The sequence below is a fragment of the Equus asinus genome, chromosome 10 (genome assembly GCF_041296235.1).
Source record: "Equus asinus isolate D_3611 breed Donkey chromosome 10, EquAss-T2T_v2, whole genome shotgun sequence".
Lineage (NCBI taxonomy): Eukaryota > Metazoa > Chordata > Mammalia > Perissodactyla > Equidae > Equus > Equus asinus.
This window is the reverse complement of record NC_091799.1, coordinates 19,930,261-19,956,192: the sequence shown is the minus strand read 5'-3', so window position 1 is coordinate 19,956,192 and position 25,932 is coordinate 19,930,261. Positions and strand designations below refer to the sequence as shown.

At 44.0% G+C, this 25,932-nt stretch overlaps 1 protein-coding gene across 11 annotated transcripts in view; it reads right to left on the bottom strand.

The window, feature by feature from the left end:
• The window catches only part of MAPKAP1 (MAPK associated protein 1), a 231,373-nt gene that overhangs the window by 16,424 nt on the left and 189,017 nt on the right, over window positions 1-25,932 (bottom strand). For 7 of the 11 annotated variants that reach the window (XM_014840669.3, XM_044778761.2, XM_014840672.3 and 4 more), the window contains 2 exons: window positions 24,948-25,088; window positions 10,722-10,859 (listed from right to left, as the gene is read on the bottom strand). In XM_014840669.3, coding sequence (XP_014696155.1) covers window positions 10,722-10,859; window positions 24,948-25,088 — 279 coding nt within the window. Of the gene's footprint in view, window positions 1-1,697; window positions 1,846-10,721; window positions 10,860-24,947; window positions 25,089-25,932 lie in introns of all 11 variants that reach the window. The other 4 variants (XR_011506228.1, XR_011506229.1, XM_044778762.2 and 1 more) reach the window with 2 other exon arrangements.

The following is a 25,932-nucleotide window of genomic DNA, read 5'->3' as shown; positions in this document are numbered from 1 at the left end:
ATTTCTGAAGGATATTTTCACTGAATATAGAATCTATGTTGACAGATTTTCTTTGAGCACTTTAGAGATGTCACTCCATTGTCTTCTGGATTGTATTATTTCAGATTAGAAGTCAGCAATCACTCTTATCTTGGTTTCTCTGGCTGCCTTTAAGATTTTTCTCTTTATTGTCGGTTTTCAGTAATTTAATTATGATGTGCCTTGATATGATTTCCTTTGTTTTATCCTGTTTGGCCTTCATTGGGCTTCCAAGATTGGTGGATTGATAAATGTATATTTTTTTTGCTGAGGAAGGTTAGCCCTGAGCTAACATCTGTGCCAATCTTCCTCCATTTTATATGTGAGTTGCCGCTGCAGTATGGCTGACAAGTGGTGTGGGTCTGCACCTGCAAACCCAGGCCGCTGAAGCAGAGTGCGCCAAACCTAACCCCTATACCACAGGGCTGGCCCTTTGGATTGATATTTTTAATCAAATCTGGAATAGTTTTCTCCTCCATCCGAGACTAATTACACATATGTTAGAATATTTGATATTATTCCACAGGCTCTGTTCTTTTCATCTATTTTTTTTTCTCTCTGCTTCAGTTTGAACGGTTTTTGTTGTCCTGTCTTAAAGTTCACTGACGGTGAAAGGCAGATTCTGAAATGGCTCCCAATGATCCCGTCTCCCGCTTTTCATACCCTTGTGTAATCTTCTTGTCTTGTTTGTGGGCTAGACCTAGTGACTTTTGACCTTTGATATGCCTGCAGCCTTGTGAGGGACCCTAGCTGGAGGAGCCAGCTAAGCTGTGCTGGATTCCTGACCACAAAACTGTGACAATAAATGCTGTTTTAGGCCACCAAGTTTTGAGGTAATTTGTTCCATGGCAAATTAGATAACTAACACACTGACCTCTTTCCCTAATCTTCCTAATCTGCTCCCATCAGTGAATTTTTTGATTGAGGTATTATATTTCTCAGTTCTAGAGTTTTCATTTGGTTCTTTTTAACAGTTTCCACTTCTCTTCTTTTTGAGTTCTTGTTTTCCTTTAAGTCTTTGACCATATTTATTACAGCTATTTTAAAGTACTTGTCTGCTAATTCTATCATCCCGGCCACTTCCAGCCTGTTTCTACTGATTGATTTTTCTCCTGGTTATAGGACACATTTTACTGCTTCTTTGCATGTCTAGTAATCTTTGATTGAATGTTAGACACTATAAATGTTACATTGTGGGGTGTCTGCATTTTGTTGTCATCCTTTACAGAGTACTGGGGTTTGTTCTGGCAGGCAGTTAATTTACTTGTGGATCAGTTTGATCCTTTCAAGACTCCTTTTTAAAGCACTGTTAGGCAAGGATTGGTGCAGTCTTTAATCTAGGCCTAGTTTAGTCTTATTCCTAAAATATGGCCTTTCTGGGGTCACTACTAAATGCCTTGGATGCTCCACTCTGGTTGGCCAGAACTCTAGTTACAGCTCCCCAGTAGTTGCTCTTTGACTAGCCTTGTGAGGTCCCATGTAGGCACGCACAGCTTACTATACAGCACAAGATTCAAGGGCCTCTTTCACAGTGTAGCTCCCTCCTCTCCATACTTTATTTTGCAAATGTCACTTGCTTCAGCCTTCCCCAACTCTGATCTCTGTCTCCCAGCTCAGTGAGACTGCTATGCTCTCCTTGGGAAACCCTGGAAAAAGGATGAAGTGATAAGAGATCTCACCTCATTTGTTTCCCTTCTCTCAGGGCTCACAGTCCTGTACTGCTTGTTTTCCAATGTCTGAAAACAGTTTCTTCTATCTTGTGTGGTTTCCAGTCAGAAGGGAAAATCTGGTAGCAGTTATCCCATTTTGGAAGCTGCCTATGGAAATCTTGTAAGCAATACATATTGCGATTTTAATGAAAGAACAGCTTACTTTTTCCATGTCTACAAGAATAACTTAAAATCTAAACACTCCATTTATTTATTATGAAAACACAATTTGAAGCTTGGCAGGAGGCGAGGGAAACAGATTTTCTCCATCATTTATCCAGCTGAGAAATCTTTCACACAGAGTTTTTCAGTAGGGAACTGCCCTTACCCTCTTCTCAAATTAGTATCTCTTTTGATGTGAAAATCAAGAAGAAAGAATTTGAGGAAATGGTAATAAACAATCTAGGAAAATGTAAATGTATGCAACTTTTCCATTATACCTAGATAACTGGTTTGTTATTAAGGGTCCATAAGGCCCATGTCAACAACTACGTGAAAATTTAGCAAAAAGAAGGCTTCTCCCAGGAGGAAAAAAAGTTGATACCCCAAAATGTTTTCTAGTCTAACAAATACCAACATTTCAGTCAACAGAAGCAAATTCTTTCTTTTTTGCTTATAAGTCCTAAGGGAAAAATGAAGAAAACTTAGAGAGAAAGTAAGAAAACACAGCGAGTACCTCAGCACCAGCCAATCTGCCTCACAAACACTCTTGCATGTCACACGGTTGGCAAACACGCCCCGCCAGCCTGAGAGCCACTGTAGTTCCTGATGATGAATACGGGAGCTGTGCTGCTCTGATCATCTGTCTGGGGCTCAGGGTAGAGTCTCCTGCCTCCTAAATTCACAGACTATTTACCCTTCCAGACACCATACACTGTACCAAAGCACCTCTTTTCCAGGCTCTACAGAGACAAGCACACTGGTCCCCTCTATCATACACTGAGGGGAAACAGCAATAGTAGGTTAAAAACAAGAGGCTGGGTCTGCCTTTTCACTACAACCTTGAGAAGTTCTCCATTGTGTCTCCATCTCTCTTTGTTGATGGACCACACTTGCTCTTGGTCAATTCCAAATTCCAGAAGCAACTTTTAAATGCTCAACATGCCCAGGCAGAGTTAGAGAAAGAGTCACTGAGCGCTGACTGTAGCCCCCAGACAGAAGTTCCTGGATTTCTGGTGGATGCAGCAGGGAGCATAAACAGGCATGCCTAGTGCAAACATCAGGTGTCAGTTAATAAGGACCAGGTCAGTCAATGGGACACAAGCTGGGTTGGTTCCCACCGGCTGAGTTCGCAGGGGCCTGGTCAATGTTATCCAGACCCAGCAAACTGTTCCATGAAACACAGTGATGGCCTATTTCACAGCAGATCACAGCTTGAGGTTACTGGAAACCAAACTGGGTCAAAGAACCTCAGATTTCAGACTGGCATTAGATGATGCAAGCTGGCTCCATACTTAAGTTTTTCTCCACCTTTATCCTGTGGCACACTCCAGGTCTTTCCCTCCCACACACTTGGAAAAAGTGAGGTGGTCTCCCTGGTTGCCTAAACCTGTCTCCCGGGCAGCTCCCTTGTTTTGGAAGGAGATGATAAATAAATCAAAATGCACTAAGCAGCACTTCCACAGGCACTCGCCTCCTTCACTGAATGTGCACCTCATCAATCACACTATTGTCTGCTTGAAAGGCGAGCCTTGTAAATGTCATATCCACTCAGGCCCAAGGAGAGGCGCATCCAAATGCAGCAAGGAGTTTTAATTGGATAGTGTAATTAAACTAAAAAACCCCAGCAGACTCCCTTTGACAGGATAGATGAAGACCCCTTTTAATAGGGCTAGGAAACATATCTGTTAAAAGGATGAGGCACTGCCTGCTCCTGATTGTGCTCCAGAGTACTCTTATGAAAAGGCAATTCAATAACTGGGGCATTTAATATGTTAGAGTCCGTTGTGTTCTGTAATCGAGTAGTACTTACCGTATTTGATCTGGAACTTATGAAATAAGTCCTTGTCAGAGAATAAAAACACAACATAGCTTGTCCACCTAATGTGTGAAGTGCCCGGACCTCCTAGGAATCGACAGAGCCTGAGGATGGGCTGTAGCCCTCCCAGCTACAGCTCCACATAAGCATCAATGCAGTGCCTTACTTACTGGGGCCTACAGTCCGCTGGCCTGGCCATGGATATCCACCCACCCACCTCAGGGTGTAGCTCATTCATCCAGCGGTTGTTAATATCCTCTTCATTTCTCTTTCAAACATTCTCACGAGCATCTAAAGGATATGACAAAATTCCTGGGTACTTCTTCCTTTAGGGACTGGAATCCCTGTCACATCAGCATGTGTGTGTGTTTTCTCTGCTAGAACCACCCCCCTGTCAAATACGGAGAAAAGACACCAGGTGGTCAGAGGATTCAATGCATCGGGTGGGGTGTGCTCAAGTCGATTTTAGTAACAAAACCTGAGTCCCTCTGCCACTCTCCTTGCCCTCCTTTGTTGCGAGAGTCCCTCTGCCACTCTCCTTGCCCTCCTTTGTTGCGAGAGGGGGTGGAGGATCCACACACAGGCACATTCAGAGACATAGACACACACTAGAGGCCTGCAGCTCCACAAGCAAGGTAACAAAGTTAGTGAGAACACATGAAGAGGTCTGCTTCTGCACAGGGCTGGCTCACAAGCAGACTGTAACAATCCTTTTCAGATGGAATGCTAGTGTCCCAAGGACAAGGTCAGGGAAGCCAGCATCTGGGTGGATCAAGACAGCCTCTGAGCCGGGGCTTGGAGGCGAGATTTCAGATTTCCCCATCCACAGCTTTCCAAAAAGTCAGACGCTGTGCTTTATTTACAAAAACCTCAAAGTCAGTTTGCCCAGGCTCTCAGACTGATTTTTCTTTTTTAAGGATGGTGAAGGTTTGTTTGATGACTGCTTTTACTCTCCCATAAAGCCTGTTTGGAGCTCTGGCTGCAAACCTCTGAACACTCTTAATACTGGTCCTTCACTATGAGCTGATGAACCCATTAAGGACATATAAGTGAATGCTTATAATCTATGAAAACTGGATACTGAATTAAACCATCAAATACCTTTCGGTTTAAATGAAAACTACATAAAAGCATTTCAGCCATCAACTTGGCTATCACTTCTAGCCAGTATGAATTCTGCTGGAAAAGCTATTTTCCTGCAGATGTGGAATTCAATGGGAAAGACTGACTCGTGTACCAACATCAATCAAAATGTCGACTTCCCTGGCAGCTCTCAACAGTAAGGCAGGTTCAAAGGTCACAGGATAAAGAAAAAGCCAAGCTCTGGTTCAGCTCTAATATCTCCTCGGTAGAAGTCTTGCAAAAGTACCCCCTTCTGTATTAGCCTTGCTTTCATTAATCTTCTTGCCATCTTCTTTAACTAGTCATGCAGAACCGCTCGATAGCAAGACGTATAATGGGGAAGGCCCTGTGCCTATTACCACGTTAACATTCTCTTAAGCCCCAGTGCAACAATGGAACGGGAAGGCGAAGGAAATCGGCAACTGCTGGGTGCAGTGCAGGCAATTCAATTACAGCCCGGGCTTACCTATGTACTTCTGACCTATAAAACACAAGAGGCCTTTGTGTCTAACTGGCTCGGCCATTAAGGTTGCTGAAGATCACAACAATGCTGATCTTTTCTGTTTAAGCTAAATCAATGTGGACAAATCATTATTCAGTAGCTTTAATTTAATTAGTAAATTAAATACACTACTTTACAGATCTTGTCAAGTACTTATGAAACGAAAGATTCATTTAAGTGGGAGGTCACCAACAACCCCAGCTAACTTAACTCATAACCTTAACTGAATCTCATCTCAAATATCCAGCAGCTTCTACTCACGAGGGTTTAACAGTCTCCTGCAGTTGTGGTTAACTCATAACCCCAAGGAGTCCCATCCTGGATCCAAACAGTGTTTTGGACATAAAAAGCAAACAAACAACCCCCCACGAGCATAACCAGCATCAACAGAATCAGATTTCCTTTAAATTGTACTATTGCAAGAGAACGTAATCAGGTTACCTCTATTATGTTGCTTCCTTAAGATTTTATATTATCTATACTTAATTGAGATACAGAGCCCTTTTCAGCTATAAAGATGACAGCTACTTTATTAAGGTTTAAATCTGATTTCTTAATGATAGGCTGCTTCCTTTAAAGACTCTAAACCTGCACAACCTTCCTATGATAAAACCAGACCAGGCATGGTTGATGTGGTACTTTATTTAAATCCAGTCTGAGAATCTCTGATGGGTGCCAGTTTCACAGAAAGGTCCCTTGCTTTTGTTTCACTGTTGGAATCGAGGCTAGCACTGGAAAGAGAGCCCACGGCATTCAAAGCCTATGTCTAGACCTGTATCAGGATGGAGAATTATTCCTCTGATACAATTCAGCCATGGTAGTTTCTGATATGAAAACATTCTCCTCTCCTACGTGCCGTACACATCTTTGCTCAGGCAAAATGAATTAAAATTAATTCATCTGTTAGAGGTCTGCGACATCCTTCAAAATAGCAAAAGATATCCTAAGGAGTGGCAAAACCAGACTGCGAAATCACTGATTTGAATAATAATGGCAGCAGGCAGCTTTTTTATTTTTTAATCTAGAAAGGCAGAATTTCTTCTTAATTTCTCAAGGCTTTTGATACACAGATCTTCTCAAATAACTCTTGTAAGAGTCCATATTGATATGTACAATGTTTTTGAGGCATGCATCTATTTAATCATTAAGTTCCAGGTCCTTAAACACTCACAGGGACAGAGCAATAAATCTTCCCTCTGAAACACGGCCTAAGAGGGAGAAGTTAGGGACAGGACAGAGAGCCACAGAACTGCCATTCGTGGAGGAGGCTTCAAAGTCTGGGTCTTTCTGATTCTACAAACATGTAATTATGTGTTTCACTGCAGGCGCTGTAATACTCAGTGCCTTTGCCAAGTCAGCTATTCACGTACTTTTCGGATATGGCATCAATTAAACTTGAGCTGTGTTCCTTATGACGACCAAATTAATGGTTTGACAGTGGCTTTCTCAATAAACACTGCAAACTGGCCATATTTGAAGGTTTTAAAAACCATTTCTTTTCTGTTCAAAATTCTGACAAACATGTCTCAAGTAAAACCGGGGACAACTTCATTATCCTCCCAACACTTAATGCTTTTCTGTAAAGAAGTCTGTTTAATAACACGTCTGCTCTGTTTCCACAACTACATTATTCCAGTTGGTCACACGTTCCAGTCTTCGGCAAGACACTTGTGTTAGGAGAGATAAAAACATGAAAAAGGAAATATATTGCAGAAATCAAAAACCTTATCTATTCTAGACTCTCTCTCTTTGCCATAATTCATTCAAGAAGGCCCCAAGAATAATTTTTGATGTAAACTCAGCTACAAACATACATCACTATGCTGATAAAAATCACAGGCTAAACTTATGAAATATAGTGACTTTCATTTCTTTAGTGCTGTTAAAATAACTTTTTTCTAAGGTTCAACAGACACAAAAGATAAAAAGGGTTACCATTAATCCTTTATAAAAAAAAAAGAGGAGGAGAAGAAGCCTGTAGATTAATTCTGTGCTCTGATGATGGTCTCGAAGATGAACTTTGTAGATTAACTCACTGAATTAATTTGATGAAGATACTGGAAATCGTAAAACAAAAAACAACACAGCATCAAGCTGATTCATTTAATATCTCTTTGGGCACTTTGCAATATAAATTATGTTGACTAACTTTTGGTTTCTAAATTCTGGCCTCACTAAGTTCAGTCAAGACAACAGGCGTTCATTGAGGACGACTGTGCAGGCATGTGCTAGGGGCTGAGGACAGAGAACCCAGTCCCTGGGTCGATGAGTTCAGCAGGGAGATGAGGGGGCGATAGAAGGGCTGACCTCAAAGAGATAAACACAGCACATTGTGTGAGGTGCTCTACCAGAGATGTGTGCAAACTCTGGGGGGCGAAGTTAGAGAGCCTGGCCCTGGAGCTGGATCTTGAAAAATGAGTGGGCTGGGGGTGGGGAAATGAAGGTGACCGTAAGGTAGAGGGAGGGTCAGAGCGGAGGTGTATTCCAGGCAGCGGGAATGGCAGCAGCACAGAATTCAAGGTGTGTTTGTGTGTCAGTAGTTCACAATGCCCACGGCCTGAGTTCAGGATGGGAAATTCTGGGCTATGAGCCTGCAGTGGTCAGCTGGTGGTCAATGTTTGTAAAGGCTATGCTGAGGAGTCTGACTTTATTCTGTAAGCCTATAACTTTCAAACCTTTTTTTTGGTGAGGCAGATTCGCCCTGAGCCAACATCCGTTAGCCAATCTTCCTCTTATTTTTTTTCGCTTGAGGAAGGCCAGCCCTGAGCTAACATCTGTGCCAATCATCCTTTTCTTTTGTATGTATTTTGTATATTTTCCACAGCATGGTTGATGAGTGAAGTAGGTCAGCAGCGCCTGGGATCTTAACCTGCGAACCTGGGCCACTGAGGTGGAGTGAGTGGAACTTTAGCCACATGGCCGGCCCCAACCTTTTTTTTAAGCAGCAAAATCTTTTTTATCAGTTGACTCTTTAAATGAAGAATCTCAAAATAGGCAAGAAGAAAGTGGAGCTCCTTTGGTTGAAGGGAGGCCTCATGCCCAACTCTGTGCACACACACAGGCGCTTGAGGTCCCCGGGGACGTAGGGCTCTGAGAACACGGTGTGAAAAGCACTGTGATGGGGCAGGGACTTACCAAGTGTTTTACTGGGGCGGTGCACTTCTTTGCTCCAGGTAGTGTCACAATTTCTAGATCTTTGGAGCCAGAGTGGGAGGAGGAAACCCGCAGGAGACCCACACGTGTGGTTTTTACACAGACCCATCCAGTAGGTCTGAAGATAAGACAAAACACTCTCTTGCTGGATGGTCAATACTGAAATGGTGGGGCCTATGTCTGTTCTCTATTCCCAACGCTCGGAACTTTGCCCCACTCACCGAGCTGTGTAATCACTACTTCTTGACTGAGTGATGCCAGGAGGCAGCAGGGAGGTGGTGGCCCACTAGGCCGGGTGTGGTGCGCCCTTTGCCTTCCAGCGCCTGAGTCCACCCCGCCTTGGCACAGCGAGTGTCTCAGTGTGAGTGTAAGGGAAACCTGAATCCTCTCTCTAGCTCTTCCCTAGCCTTTCGACTCCAGCTTATCCCTCTATGCAACATGTAAGTGATTGCCTTTCATTTCTCAGAGACATGGAGAATTGATAAAATGTTACTTTTCAAAGCATACTGAATTCTTGGGAAGAAAGATGCTAGAACAATGACATCTTTATTGGCTGACAAGCTGGAGTGAGAGGGATTAGGAAGATGTTTATCTAAAGGCAGGAGGAATCTGGCAGCCTTGGGGAAAGGGCCCCAGAGCAGCAGGCAATTTTCTCACCAGCCCCTTCTGGCAGCCATCTTGCAGAGCTGAGGCCTCACTGGGATGACAGGAATGGTGGGAAGGGGGGTGGCAGGACATTACTCCTTTCCCCTTGTACTACTAGGTGCTCCCTTCTTGCCAAGCTGTAGGTTAATGAGTTGAAAGGAGGGGCCGGCCCAGTGGCACAGCGGTTAAATTCGCACATTCTGTTTCTCGGGCGGCCTGGGTTCACCGGTTTGGATCCCGGGTGCGGACATGGCACTGCTTGGCAAAAGCCATGCTGTGCTAGGCGTCCCATGTACAAAGTAGAGGAAGATGGGCATGGATGTTAGCTCAGGGCCAGCCTTCCTCAGCAAAAAAGAAGAGGATTGGTAGCAGTTAGCTCAGGGCTAATCTTCCTCAAAAAAAAGAAAAAAAAGAGTTGAAAGGAGGAGACTATGTAGCCCAGCATCGCTGAATCTGACAAACAATTAAATACCCAGCATAACTGAGGCAATGGGCACGTGCCAGTCTGTAGGCCCCCTCCAGGGGGCTCTGTGCTCTCTAGGCCCCACTGTAGTCAGTATTATCTCAAAAACTTTAAGCATATCATAAATGGTTGCTGGCCTTTACATTCCCTATTGTTCCTTTTGAGTATACCATTCCTTATAACATTTGTTCTCAAATTTAGTGGACACTGGAAAAAAGGGGATTAACAAAAACAGATGCTCAGTTCGTACTCCAAGTTACTGAATCAGAACCTACTAGGGTGGGCCTTGGGGAGCTGCATTTAAATACACCCAGCAGGAAATGCTGATATGTACCAGAGTCTGGGAATCACTGTCTTCTAGGCTTCTCCAGGCAACTAACAAATCCTTATATAGTTTAAACTTTTTTCTTTCATGGAGGAATTTCAGTGTGATCTGTGTCCTTTCTGGCCCTTGATGGGACTCAAGTCCTAAAAATGATTACTCTAAATACTCCACTCAATTACTCAACTGCAAAAATATAATACGCCAGAATATACAACCAGACTGTATCTTCTTTGATAATCTAAGCAGAGGAGTGCCAACCCGGCGGTGATCTCTTCTGCAGGATCAGGCAGGAGTTTAATTACGAGCTGGTAGGTCATGCAGCTGTCAATAATCTGGAGGGTGTTGACACTTTTGGCATGATGGATATCTAAATCTAGTTTTCAGATGTCACAGGAAGTCCCCCAGCTTCCCCTGATCTGGGAAGAAGGGAGGCAGGCCCATGTCTGACTGGGCAAGTCCCCCAAATGAGAAGAGGAAGGGAGCACAACGTGAAATGAGGGCTCTGGTGGGTGCAAATTCTCAGCAGGAATCTGCTCCTCATGCCCCCAGCCCCAAGGGTGGGGCTACTAAGGTCGGGAGCCTGGCTGGAAGCTTCTCTGCTGCCATCAAGACTGAACAGGATGGGGACCCATGTCAGGCTCTGGGCACCATAACACAATCCCGTTTGATTAAAAGAAATTCCTGGTAATGAATTAAACAGACCCAAGGAAAAAAGGACACAGTGGCAATATATTCTCCTGGCACCCAGCACACAGAGGGGAAGAGGGGGAAGAGAGAAGGAGACATAAATAAAGAGGACTACTCACTAGGGCTTTTTTCTTCAGCAAGGTCACAGGCACAGAGCAGGTCAGAATCGATTGAGATGGGTTTCTGCTTAATCCAAAACTTAGTGCTGGCTTTCTGATTCGTAACAGGGTCTATCTCTACTTTGTCTCCAGAGATACCTGTAAGGCCAAAGGGAGGACAAAAAAGAAGCCACAAGAAGTGGAAGGTGTAAGTGATTTCAGTGTAATCATTTGACCTGTTTTCTAAATCCTAAATTGGATCGACATGAGCTCTTTCTTAAGGCTTTGGGGAATGTCCTTAAGACAGACATAAGGAGACTCCAAATGACACGCAGAAGTTGCACAGTCTGGTTTCCTGGGTGAGTCAGTTGGGGGGGGTACAACCAAAAACGATATAAAAAGGAATTAAGAAATATGCCTTCTTAGATGTAACACAGACACAATATAGAGTTCACCTACACATTGTTAGCTCTATATTACCTCTATATCGTAATGAAATAAACTATAATATAAAGTGCACTTAAAAGCCAATTTTGATCAGCGGTCTTTTTTGTTTTTTTAGAAGATCTGGGTTGGACAGTTAAATCTGTAATCTCACCGTGTCTAAATAGCTGAGCTACCAATGAAGGGTTTCTGACTTGGAAAAATCTTACCCACTAAAAATAGGAAAAATCTCCCTCTTCCCTTCTCTGACACTAAGCAACCATCCAAGCTATATTTAAAGGAAGTCATGGGAGGATCAAAGGGTCCTTTACATAAAGCCTTCCACGTTCCGGTCTTAGAGCCCGGCTTCAGGCTGTGGAGGTCACTGCTGCTCTGCGGAGGGAGAGACAGCACTGGGTGTGAGCTTTATGCCACAAAGACTTTGTAACAGGAATCCAGAATGTCAACTACCGGCACTTCAGGTTTCATTTTCAGAGCTGTGACAGACATAACACATTGTACAGTGACTGGGAGCAAAGGTGTTAGGAGAACAAAGGTAACGCCAGCGATGGAAGGTGTCCTGGGATAACTGGGAAACGCACAGCAATTGCTCTCCCGGTGTCACTGCGCAGAATGTGCTCAGCCTGACACACACCAGCTAGGCTAGATGCTCTTTTTCCTCTTTCACCAAAAATTGAGGAATCTGTTCATGAAGCGAGACAAAAACCTTCAATATGCCTTCCAGAGTGGGCCCCAGATGGAATCTTGAAAGTAATTAATTTTTAGGCCATAGTTTAAAGGTCAGGGTCAAAGTGGAAAAAAGCAAAATGAAGTAAAGATATAAGAAATAATTAAAACAATCAAATGTACATACTGCAACAGAAATGACTCAGTTAACATATTTCATCCTATGGCTCGTACTCAGAAATTTTTCAATACAATGTGAGAAAACTTAGTAGGCCAAAAGAAAAAGCAGATATATGGGACAGCTCAATTAAAAAAAAGACACTAAAAACCCCAAACATACAACGACTGTAGTCTGAGAGCAAATTTAAAACTAACAAAGAAAACAAATACAAACAAATTTCTATGATGGGGTGTGCCACACACTCCATTGGTTTCTATTTCATTTTATAAATAAAGAAATCCCAAACAGTGTCAGACAAAGGCAAGAGCCTGTACGGACAGGCTGCAGCGGAGGCTCGTCCGCCGTCTTCGGAGGAGACGACACAGCAGGGTCGCTTCACCCTGGTCATCACTGTGTGGTCTCTGGAAAAGACGAACAATTGGTATTTTTTTATTAATCGAATGCTGGAATTTGTCATTAGACATATTTCAGGAACACCATATTTCAATTAGGCATAATGTCATAAGTCCAATTGACTCTGGACGTTCAGGTCTAGATGACTTCAGGAGGGCGAGAATCTATCAGGAGACCAATTTTATTACATTTCACTTAAAATAGATTACGACTACCCAGTTACACTCTTCCCTCCAATTTGGTCATTAATTGTTAAAGATCTGGACATTTCTATAGTTCCCTGAAAGAAGAAAAGTACTTAAGCCATGGTTGTTGGTAGCAAGTGTTTTTTTTTTCCTCCCCTCCTTCTTCTGCTTCTTATTTTGACATATGTAAAAGTCAAAACGAGCAGAGCAAAATAAATGTGCATATCTCTTATGTGGAATAAACCCTGCCCCACATGCCTTTGTCAGAAAGAGAGGGGAAAAAAATCATCACCAGAGAGACACGGTTTTAAAATTTTGTTCCACGGCCCTGCAACTCCTGAAGACGTAGTCAGTCAATATTGTTAATGTACCTTGTTAATTTGATAGGATTTGTCAGGTAACTCCACTGGAAAATTATATAAAACTGTTCCAGATGAAAAGATGATAGTGACATGAATTAAAGTGATAGAACAATAGTGGAATATAAACCAGAAATGACACCCAAAGTGGCTGTTGATTTATTGCCATACTGAGTTTGGTTCTGGGCTCCCATGTATATTAGTGCTACAAATCTGGGTCCATTTAGCAGAGGGATGCTCATACATACATCACCAGCTCCTGCTCCAAGCCAAGGTCACTCCCCACTGCATCAATCTTTTCAACAGAACCTACTTCACAAAGCAGGACTTTTGCAACCATCTCAGATGTAGCAGACTCTCATCCTCTTCCATCTTTCTTTTATCATGTAAAGTACACTTTAACTTCTATTATTTTTATCTGCAAATTGTTACGGTATAGTTCATCCATTATGGGCAGTATCTCCGCATCAAGTGCCCACGCTCTGCACGGCCACAAGAACACTTTCCAATGACGCCCTTTCCTGGGGTTATTGTGCAGTCACTGTTCACAGAGGGGAACCCCAAGTCTGGGGTTTGAGAATGGAAATGTGGGAGACGTATGCATTAGGTTCAACATGGGCAGGCAGGTGGAACACCATTTAAACAATTGGTGTGTTCCAAAAAAGTTGCATGTAATCCGATTTTTTTCTGAATCAAATCACATTTTCCCACTGACTTCTAGTAGCAGAAATACTTGATCTTCATGTTGGATTGATCTGTAATTGGCAGGGGCTCCCAGCACTTTAGTTTTAAGTTTCTCTGCCCTGCAGACTTTCAGTCAAGTAGTTAATGATCTGTAAAACACTCGCCTGCCTAAAGGAGTCACTGTTCAAAGGAACCTGAAGGGGAATCTTTCCTGATGGAGAAAATCCTTCTGTACATTAAATAATCTCACTCCGCTTGAGATGTGTGTGCGTCTGTTTCTTAAAGGAGGGCCCCATATGCCCCTATCTGCCCTTGCTGGACAAGCAGCAGCCCTCTGCTTCCAGTCCTGGAGGGCCTGAGGCAGCCCACGGTCGGAGCCCACTTTCCCGAGCATACCCAGACCCCACTGCTGAACAGAGTCCACAGAATTCAGCGTGGAAGCAAAGACAGACCTCTCTGGTCCTGGCCTGGGAGCCCGAGGTCTTCTTGTTGGTGGGAAGGAGGAGACAGTCTCGTGGAGAGGAGGCCAGCTAGGAGGCTGGGGCCGCAGTCCAGGCCAGGGGCAAAGATGGGTGAACGCGAACTGGCACCAGCTATGTGCCATCAGGGTTAGAAATCCTGTGTGCGCGTCGATTCAAATCTCACAGTGTGGAGAGAAGGTGGTTACTATGTTTATCCCTACTTCACAGATGAGGAGACTGCAACACAGGGAGTCAAGTAACCTGCCTAAGATCATACCATGACAAGCAGCAAAGCTGGAATGGGAAGCACGCCAGGAAACTGGGTTCCAGAATCTGTCCTCTCAGCCACTGCACTAGCCTGCAAGGACTGTGCTAGGTGTCTTACGTAACACACCCCAGGAGACATGAAGGTGCTTGTCAAAGGTTGGGGAGCTTCTTAGTGGAAACGCCATTTCCACCCCGAGCTCTCTGCTTCCCAAGTATGGCACTTCTCCCCACTCAGCACGGCCTCATTCTGCCGAGATGTAATAAGGAACACTGCCCAACTAAGTCTTTAGTCTCCTCTCTCAATTTTCACCAAGGAACAAATAAAGATCCAAATGTGCCAATAAATGCACATCTATTTTTGTTCATATACAGCAAACTGGAGCATGAAAGCCAATCAATATTCTTCTTTTCGATCACTGAGCATGGTTTTGATTTCCTTTGGTAAAATTTTTGTGTAAAGTCGCTGAAGGAAGGGCAGAGGCACTCCTTAAAGTGTCACTTTTGCACTTTTTTTTTCTTTTTGGTGAGGAAGATTGGCCCTGAGCTAACATCTGTTGCCAGTCTTCCTCTTTTTGCTGAGGAAGATTGCTGCTGAGCTAACATCTGTGCCCATCTTCCTCTATTTTCTATGTGGGACACTGCCACAGCATGGCTTGGTGAGCAGCGTGTAGGTCTGTGCCCAGGATCTGAACCTACAAACCCCAGGCCGCTGAAGCAGAGTACGTGAACTTAACCACTATGCCACTGGGCCAGCCCCAGTTACGCACTATTTTTAAGTAATTAAAGTTATAAACATATGTCCAAGAAAACAAGAGAAGCTGGCTTTTAAGTTTACATTTCTCTAACTTAAATGGCCGACAACAGAGGAATAGTTAATCCAACAATGATGGACTACAACACAACCATGAAAAATTATGTATGAGAAAAGCTTTGACTTGGAAAAATTCTTATGACACTAAGTAAAAAGGACAAGGCAAATATTTATAAAAAAGAGATCAAAAGGATATGCTCCAAACTGGTAACAGTGGTCAACTCTGGCTAGTAGGATTACGTCCTTTCCTTTTCTGTATTTATCAAAAATAAAAGTTTCACTAAAAATGAAAATATCACTTTAAAAATTGACATTCTTTTGGTTTCTGCTTCAGAATTCAGCACCCTTTTCCAACTCTTAAAATGTGGGGAAGGAGTATGTTGAATTCTCTAATTGATAATCATGAAAAGCGATCCTAAACTGAAGACTACTTCCATCTAGCAGTTCCCAAGTACCCAAGGACTGAGCTGCTGGGAGGGGTTCCCATGAGCTGTATTATGCCCAACCCGGTGCCACTCTCACAAATGGTGCCCAGCAGGCTCCACCCTCCAGCCATGGCAGGGAGGAAGAAGAGCGCATGGGGGCTGGCCCGAAGTGGCCAGGGTCAACCCCTTCCCTCAGAAACAAGGAGGCCATTTGTCTTCTTTCCCAGCTCTCCTCTCCTCCCCACTTATCCACAGCCATCCGTCATGACCTTTTCATGCTCCCACTTCTGACAGCTTCCAGATACAGTGAGTCAAACTTCACTGGAAGCAAACTATCACACCAACTGTCAGAGGCAGAAAACACTGCCTGATTGCTGTCCTACATCAACGCCAGCATATAAATCCTTCCTTAACAAGACAGCTCAAAATAAACAAAAATGCAACTCTAATGTATATACAACTCTCTGGGGAAACTATCTGTCCAAGGCTCTAGAGTTATCACAGGGAAAACCCTGTCCGTTGTAACTAACCACACGATTTCCATAAAAGGAAATCAGCACTGTATATCTGCTTCTGCTCACAGAGACTGGGCACCTGCTTTGGGCAGCCCCATGCTGGGTCCTTTCGTGTACAGCGACTTACTGAGAGCTTACTATACCTCCGTCAGGAAGGCAGCAGGAGCCCATTTCACGTGTAAGGGCAGCAGCGCACAGAGGGTAGGGATCGGGACCTCCGAGTGAGAGTCCTGAGTTCGAAAATCAACCTTCCTCTTCCCTAATAATATGAGCCAAGTTATTACAAAGTGGTCATGATAACACTGTCTACCTCATGGGCTTGTTGTGAGGAGTAAGTGAAATAAAACTTGTAAAGTGCTTGGAATAGTGCTTAAAACATTTCTAATGACCCATACTAATACTTCTCCTGACTATTATTATCAAGAGTCAGCCACTGGGCTAAGGGATGTGACAGACCCAGTGACGAAGGTCAGGACGGGGGAGCTCACGGAACTGCAGGAGGGATGTGAACGAGGGACCTGCCCGGCCCTGGTCTGGGGGTGGGGGTGTAGAATTCTCTCTGGGACCTGCTCTACACCCCAGTCTTGGAAGCACCAGGATCCAGAACAACTGTCCAGCTGGGGAGACCAATGCCCTCATCCCCATGAATCCTCTCAACAACTTCCCATCACCAAGTGTCATCGGGCATATCTCTTCTAGGAAGAACGTCCTCATACCTGGAGTTGTGGAAACATTTGTCTAGGGAATTCCCATCCTACAAGGTCTCCAGGTCATTAGTTTGGAGATCTTGATTTTGCCAGCACATTCCCACTGGTGTTATCCTGGGCAAAGTTACTTCTCTCTTGGTGAGCCTGAGCATCCTCCTTATAAAATGGGGGTAACAACCATACCAACTCCCAGGGTGTCAGAAAGATGGAATGGCATAAACACGTAAAAAACTTAGCAGAGTGCCTGTCACATAATAAGGGCTCAATCATTACTAAAATTATTACTACAAATGAACCTCAGAAAGGTGAAATGATGTACTTGCCCAGGGTGTATCAGGTTAGTAAGTGGCATAGCTGGGGTTGAAGCCCAGGTCTCTCTTGGTTTAGTGTGTGTTCCGACCCGTCAGCTGTTTCCTACTGTCCCAGGGCAGCATGCTTGACTCTCAGGAGGCACAATCTCCCCTAAGGCACACTTAAAAGGCCCTTCTAGGAAGCTAAACCACCAGTTTGGCAAAAATTAGGGCATTTAACATTCCATGCCTCAGTGTATTTCCTAAGTTGTTTTTTTGCTCAGACATTGTGAGCTGTGGTTCATTCATCAATTTCTTACAACTGTGAATTTAAGACTACAAAAGCCCCACTGTAGTTAAATCCTAGAGTGGCTTTTTATACAATTCTGCAATCCTCTTGTCTTCAGATTACCTAGAGCCTATGAAAGCCTGGAAAAGCCCCCCGGGAGTGTCACTGAACAACTCTTCGCCAGAGTGGATTTTGCTGAATCTACACAGCCAATCGATAGCATCCACAAAGCAGTCAGGGAAGTCTTTGAAACTTGTCTGAATTTACACACAGGATCAGACACACAGGCTGTTCAGGCTTAATGAGACCTCAGAGATTACCTAGTCTGGGGCTTTCATTCTCCACAGGCAGAAACTGAAGCTCAGGGAGGGGATATGACTTGTCTGATGTCACTCATTAATGACAGAGCTGTAGCCATAATTCACATCGCCATCCTACCAAGCCAGGGCTTAAACAGACCAGCTCTCGTGTCTCATTAGGCATTATGTTTACATAGCAGCTATACTCACACAGTGATCAAACGCATGACAGTATAAGAAGCACTGTCTCCAACAATATGGTAGGGACTCAAAATAGGTGACAAAATCATATTTTGGGTCACAACTAAAATGAGACCCAGTAGAGCTTAGATTCTTGAGCTCAGGCCGGGCACTGGGCCTCAGGATCACCGGTTCCACCCAAGAGGCTAACCACCTGAAAGTGTCTGGGAACCACAGTGCAAAGCTGCCAATTCCAACGTGTGGTCAGTGAGACTCAGTGACAAGTCTGAGTGTACCTGACTAGACCAGCATCGCTGGGATGCATCCAGGGGGCGGCCTGAACACGACCCAGGCAGTGAGCAAGCAGCAGCCCTCGGCACGGCCCTCGGCACCAGGGCAGGGATTTCCAGTGAGAGCTGGGGCTGTTTAATCCTAGTACCGCCTGTCCTCGGAGGAGGGCTCAGTTCTCTCTGCAGAGAAGGTGGTTCCAAAGATTTTGTACCGGGGGAGTTAGATGCCCAACGAGATATTCTCCTGGGAAATAGACACGTCAGGTGAGCTTACAACGTCAGTTAGGAAGCACTACTGCGATTTCCTAAGAGAATTTATAGTATCACTTGTAGAGAGGGGAAAAATCAGACGTGCCCCACGTTCAGGCCCTGGTACACTGCTGGAGCGCAAGTGCCAAGGATGAGGGCATGGTGAAAAGGATACAGAACCTTGATGAACTTGCACAAATCCTAGTCCCGTTAATTCCGTTATGCCCATGGTTCTCAACTTTCTACCATTCTCAATTCTTTCTCAGCCACCTGAGGAACCTGACCCATTGTCATCAGTAACCCTCGATTACTCACCAGGAAGGTAGATCTGGGAACAGGGAATTAGAGGAGGTGTACAGCTAAAAAGGAATACAGTAGGAAACCCCCCAAGAGTGTCTGCCGTTCCCCACCAGGGAGGTTCCCTCAAGCCAATCACTGCAGTAAAAACACTGATGTGGTAAAGGAGTCTTCTGGAGGCAGTCTTGATAGTATTTGCCCTGCTCTTTCATAAGTTCACTAGTATTCGTTAAACTCTAGTCCAAATTTTGGTTCAGGAAATGTTGTCACAATAGGGACAAAACAACCATTTAATACTAGAATTGCCATCCTCAAATTACTCTGGACCCAGGGATTTTGTAGTTAAGCATGACACGTCTCCTCACGATCATTTTAGCACCTTTGAACAGAGGATGGTATCTGCTTAGTATTCAATATGAAAATGAAATGGAAATGTGGAAGGAAGATCAATCCACTTCCTAAGAACATGCATTTCCAGATTATGTAATTACTCGAACTATGCTCCGTAAGTACCCCATCAGAAAGTAACAGGGGCAAATATTTTATTCATACAGCCACACAGCCTACCTTTAGCATCGCAGTGAGCCTGAGGAGTAATAAAGTCCAGGCCGGTTGTTTGCTTTCACCCACTTAGTCTTGTGTTGTTAATGTGTTTCCTAAGTTTGTATATTATATATTAAAAAATAGCCCTGTAATAAAGTCTTCCTTGAGTGCTGGCTTGCAGGTATTGACTAGGGGGTTAAATAATAATGGCAATAGGACAGATAAACCAGGGAAGATGACAGATGGCAAATACGCTGCCTCTCATCATGCTCAGGCCCAGGGCAGACATCTTTAATCAATCACAGAGTTTCTTTATGTTGCCCTCAGATGCAGCTTGAGATGCTGCCTCAGCATAACGCTGTGGGCAGCCATTACAGACTTGATTGGAGTCAGTTTATGAGATAAAACCTCTTTGCTTTTTCTATGATATGTGCTATTGTACTTGATACTTCTGATAAACAACTGCTATGATCATACATAGTAGTTACGATCATACATATGGACTGTTTTATGAAGAGATAATGCATGTAACCAAGGAACCTTTTGGTAGAGGTTATTTTATATTATAGTCTTTATCTGTAAATCCTATAAGAATTAATTCATTAAACCAGGCTGACCTGCCCAGTCAGTCAAAACAAGCCTTGGACAAAGAGATAAGGGGCAAGAAAGTCCTTTAAATATTGTGAGGCTGCAGTTCTCAAACCCCACAACTAAGGGGAGATTCTGAGTGAGCAGGTGTGGGATGAGGTCAGGGACTTGGTGATTCTGCTGTGAGGTCAGGGTCAGAACCACTGCTGGAAGGTACAATGTAAATGATTGGTACACCTGGGTGATGTCTTGGCCCTGTCTGCCTTACTTCTTATAAGGGTTTCCATGCAGCCCCCTGGCTGAGGCACTGTAATTCAGCCTCTGCCTGCCAGCCAACAAATACTTATTGATAGTATATATGGCCCTCCTAGACCATGGCCGGCTTTCACTACCTGACCCTTTTAGTTTTGATTCTTCCCAAACCTACTTCACCCTGCCAGCCTTGGCATGTATGGGGAGCACACATGTCTTGGTGCCTGATGCTGAGGTCAGGCACACAGGATCAGGCGTATGGAAGACCAAGTTGGTGGAAACAACCTCAACTTGGCATAAGCTCAAGCAATGTCTACAGTGAAGGGCATCTGTACTTTTAGGCCTAACAGAGGGGAAGCAGACAAGATAAAATATTCCAAGAACGTTTACAGGAATGGGTAGGCATGACGGCTTTGTCTGGTGAACTTTCCAGGCCGGTAGGGCAGGGATGGCGAATAGATTTCAACTTAAGAAGACATTCCAACTGGTAGGTAGGGTTGCTTATAGGGCAGTGTTGGAAAGGATTCTGAGGTCAGGTCTGAGTGCAGAGGGACGAAGCACAGTGACTGATTAAGAATGTGAATGGAGGCTGCAGCAGCAGTGTACATGGTCTGCTGACACTGATCTCCAGAGGCTGGGGGAGGGAGAAGCAGGAGGGATGTGTGGAATTTCTAGAACTGGCCAACCAGAAGTAATCACTTCCTTTGTGAAGCAAGTTATTAATGACTGAGGCATCTGTGGCATGATGGATTGGGTTTGGCGTATGGAACTGGGTTTCATTCCCAGTTCTGCTACTGGGAATGGCTATCCTACTTTATTTCCTGATGGCTGAGAGAGAGGGAAGGGAGTTGGTACTGATTAATAGCTATGTGCCAGTGAACACTAAGTGCTGTATAGACAACATATTGTTTCATTCATTCCTCCAAGCCTCGCTTTTCTCAGTTACAAAATGGGAATAACATCATCAATGGGCTGTGTGAATTAAATAAGGTTATGGAGTGAAAGTTCACTGTATACTATAAATTGTTCCAGAACTATACAGTATTAGTGCAATGACAACTTGCACTCAAGGCATAATAGTAGTTAGGCACAGGACTCAGCCTCAGACAGTCTGGGGTTCTGATCCCAGCTTCATTACTGAACTAGATTTTTCCCTATACCCCAGTTTCCTCATATGAAAACAGAAATAGTATCATCTGACAATAGTGATATGATTACAGGTGACAGTGCAGGTAAAAGAGTGATCAGCAAAGTGCTTGGCACATAGTAAGCACTTGAAAAGTGATAACTGCTTTAAAAAACTGTAATTCTTCTTTTAGTATTATTTAAGAAGATCAGATCTTTGCCACAGGTTTCATTCATAGACTCCAATAAAGTTTTTCAATCAGAAAAGTCTGGTGAAAGGTCAGTTTAGGTTTAGGTCTTACAGATCAAAGTTTGAGCCTCTCACCTGCTGACTTTCCCAGAAACAAATGGCAGATGGTAAATGTGGAGCGTTGGCCACTACTACCCAATCGGAAGATGAGCAGCTGTGACGGCACTGCAGACAGTTGGGAATTTGGGTCCTCGGCTGTGTGCCTGTACATTCCACTAACTCTGAGTGGACGGGCAGTTTTCTGTGGAATCAGCAGGGCTGCTGGGTAAATGCTGCACACAGACACTTCCCACGTAGGAGAACTTACCACAGAGGGCAGGTGAAATCTCTGCTCTGACTGACACAGGATGGACGAGTAGGGGAGACCATCCATCAGTGTCAGGAAAGATCTGAAGCACCTGGCTAGTCAGATGAAATAAAATAAATTATTTACTGATCTCAGAATCCAGCTGCTCACTTGAATGCTCATAAAGGGTGTGCTGTTTGCTGTCCTGCACTTCGCAGTGGATTCTGCTTCAGAAAGAAAGAACTTGTGGATTGCTGTGTGCAGGGTTTGTTTTTCTTGTCGTTATAATGAAAGGGTGTTACCTGCTTAGCAAGGAGGGAGAGAGGGTCTTAAGTTACAGACCTGAACTTATGCACATGGGAAAAGGAAATGAGCTTATTTCTTCACTGCGTTGATACACTACTCATGGGCACAGTCTATCTGATTGTCACGAAATTCCTTAGGACTACTTAAAGAAGTTTCTGCTCATGATGCTAAAGATGAACTTAAATTCACAATAGAAACAAATGTTCTGATAACATCTGTTTTGAAGCTCCTCAGAGCCGTGACTCTCCACCAGAGGGCACCATGTGTACCACTGGAAGCATCTAGAGGTGACTGGGACCCAGCTTCTAGTCACCTCCCTTCTGAGAACCACTGCTCTAGGGAGAGATATCTGCATCCCTGTCATCATCCACTTCTACCTGACAAGTCACCATTGAGGCTACAAGTGAAATGCTGCCCACAGAGCCACCATCTAATCTGAGTGATTTGGTTCCATACTTTTAAAATGGTGGCAAAATACGTAATACCGACAACGATAACAACACCACTGAGATAAGCTACCACTCAGAACACAGCTGTGGGCCAGACGCACCCAAACAGTCTTGAAAGGTAAACATTGTAACTTCCAGTTTATAAATGACAAACACTAAGTGAAAAAGGAAGGGACTTGTCTAAGGTGACACTGCAGGTAAGTGGTAAAGCTAGGATTTGAACCCAGTCCTGACTGCAGAGTCTGGGCTCTTCCCACGGATCCTTCTGGGGACCTTTTCCTTTAAATGAAAATAAAGGTCAGAATCTGATGAACTAAAGTCTGGCTTTGTGCCTTCGGAAAAAAGTGGGGGAAAGAAGCCCATGATCAAGGTTATCTTTCCAAGACATTGCTTTTCACCTTGGGGACTAAGCAGAGGGATTTGCTGACTATGCTCACCTGGGAAAATCCCTGCCTTGTACCCTGGACCTCCATCTGGACTGTAGTCAGGCTACTTAAAACTAGACCCACTCAGGGAAAGCAGACCCTTTGTTACTGAGAAAGTATGGCAGGCAAACACAAACTGATGTCTGAGCAGCATTCTTATTTTAGTAGACTTTTAATTGAAAATATACCAACAGAAAGTGCACAAATCATAGAATATATATAACTTGACTTTTCCACAAAGTCTATACTCGCATGTAATCAGCACCCAGATCATCAAGAAACAGAGCCTAAGCAGCACCCATCCCAGATGCTCCCCTCCTTGACCGCAGGATAACCACCATCATTACTTACATGGTACGTTATTTTTGAATGTTACATACATGGGGTCATACAGTATGTACTTTTTTTTTCTTTTTTAGATCTGGCTTCTTTTTGAGCAGTCTTATTATTTTTATTTCTATGAGAGATACCAGGAAAAGCATCCCCAGGAGGAAGATGGCGGAAGAAAGTTTACAAATGAGGAAACAGAGGTTCTGAATCATTTGTCTGCGGTGATACAGCTAATAAACGAGCCCAGGTTTGAACCTAGGCTTCTAACTCCTGAGCCTGTCCTCTAAGTGGTCCACTATGTTGCCTTTCCATGAACAGCTCTCCTTTACAGAAAGTTTACCAACTGTGGGCCTTGTGCTAACTGCTTTCCATGGAGAATCTGACTTGTTCCCCACAGCAATCCTAAGAAGCTGGTACTGCTGATATTCTCAGTTAAACAGAATGGAACTGAGGATCAGAAGGATTCAGACATTTGCCTAATACGGCTGGTTAACGATAGAGCCGTCATTTAAACCAGTTGTGATTCTGATGCCCACCTCTCAATTACTAAGCTGTACTATCAGCATTTTTCAAGTTCCCATTAGTCAAGTTGAGAATATTTGAGGAGACTTTTGAAATTTATTTTAAATTAGCCAGACTAATGTCAACATTAGAAAAGGTTTTATTATGAGCACATACAGACCATTTGTGAAACAAAATTAGGGAGCCTTAGAATTAGAGTTCAAACTTCTCTCCTTTATGCATGAAGCACACAGGGCCCCAGGAAGGGGCAGTGTGGCAGAGGTCAGAGGCAGAGCCAGGGTACAGGTCAGCTCCCTGACTAACAAGCTCGGCATCTGTCCCTGCTCCCGCTCCGCCACCATTCTTTGTTAGGGCGCAGATGCATTCAAGCTGGCCAGACCAGGAGTCTGCTTCTGACACCACCACCTAGCTGCTGTGGGACCCTGGGCATGAGACTTCACCTCTCTGCACCTCCCTTCCTGCTCTGTCAGCTGGGGACAGTACTATCACCCACCTCTCAGGGAGGTAAGCAGTGCATGTGAAGCACTCAGCACACTGCCTAATACATAGAAGGTATCTATTTGTAAATGACAGCCATGTGGTGGTGGTGGTGGTGGTGATGATGATGATGACGACGACAGTGAGGTAGTCATGTTATGCTGACTACTAGGACACTTTTCTACTCCTGTTAGGTTGAAGTCAAAACAGAAATTTAGCACTTAATTGGAACAAATTAACCCCAAATATTAGTTGAAAGTTAGTTCCGGATTATCTGGTGAGGATCCAAATATACCTTCTGAGATCATTAAAAAGCTTCCTGAACACAGGCATGAATGAATAAGCAGCGACTGCACCAAGTGAGGAAAGGCTGGCGGCTCTGCCACCCTGCAGTTCTAAGGGCAGCATGGAAGGGAACCGCACAACAAAAAGGATTACGGAACTCCAGAGAAGTCAATCAGTTTGAAAAGAGTCTCACGTTAGTTCTATTTCTAATCTTCTGCTTCATAAAAAAGAAGACAAGACAGAGCCCTCAGGTGGGAAAAAGGATGTACTTAAAATTTCATTGTTTAAACATTTTCTCTGAAAACAAATTACCGCTAGTCATTCAGGTCACTTAAAAGGCGTCCATTGTTTCTTCCCCTATTTCTACATTGACCACTGACATAAAGGGTTCAGTTCATCATCTCTTCGTGCACTTACCTAACTGAACATCGGTTGTGAATCGTAGTCTGTGGATCATGCTGACTTTGAAAGACTTGTAATGGTGGCTGCTAAGCATATCCTGCACTGTAGCTATGTCAATTTGCGAATCCTCCTCAAAAACCCCGTCTGCCCTTGAACCTGGGGAGGAAAAAGCAGTTTAGCACATAAAGATACATGAGGCTTGGCAAATGGTGTCTGCTTAAAATGCTTTGGGATAAATTAAAATAATATGGGCTATTTAATTTGGAGAAGAAAAGGCTGAGCAATGACTTAATAATGCCATTCCAGTAAACAGAGAATGGGAACACATTCATCATCCAACAATTACTTCCACAAACACTGCCTATTCCACGGCAGGCCCTTGGCTGGGCAGTAGGGATACAGAAGGATAGAAATGTTCCTGCTTGCCAGAAGCTCTCGGTCTCCCCAAGAGTAAGTCAAAATCACAAAAGCGGGTGGTCACACTTCTCGTTTCTTTTTCTAATAATAATTTTCCTCATCAGAAAAGTAATCCATGCTCCTTGAAGAATCCCTCTCCTTCCCAAGATTCTCAAACTGTCTATCAGCTTCCTCTCCTGCACCCCACAGTCTCCACTGGTTCAGGCACAAGCCTGCTCGTGCTCGGATGGCTGTCACCATCTCCTCACTGGCCTTCTAGCCACCAGGCTCTCTCTGCAATCCAGCCACCACAGGACTTTCTGATTCATCTTTCTAAAGCGTTGGTCATTTAGTCACTCATCAAATGTTTAGTGAGAGCTCTGTGCATGGTAAGTACTCTGATATATGATACTGCGGACAATAAGAGGACGGGTGCTCAAGCATCTTGCCCGGTTTCCCACAGCCCTCTGAATGCAGCACACTTTCTTCAGCCATGCAGTCAAGGCTGTCCATAATCTGGCTGAAACATAATTTTTCAATTTCACTTGTCACTTCTCACACATAACTTCTCTCAGCTCCTCCCAAACTCCTCAGACAGCACACA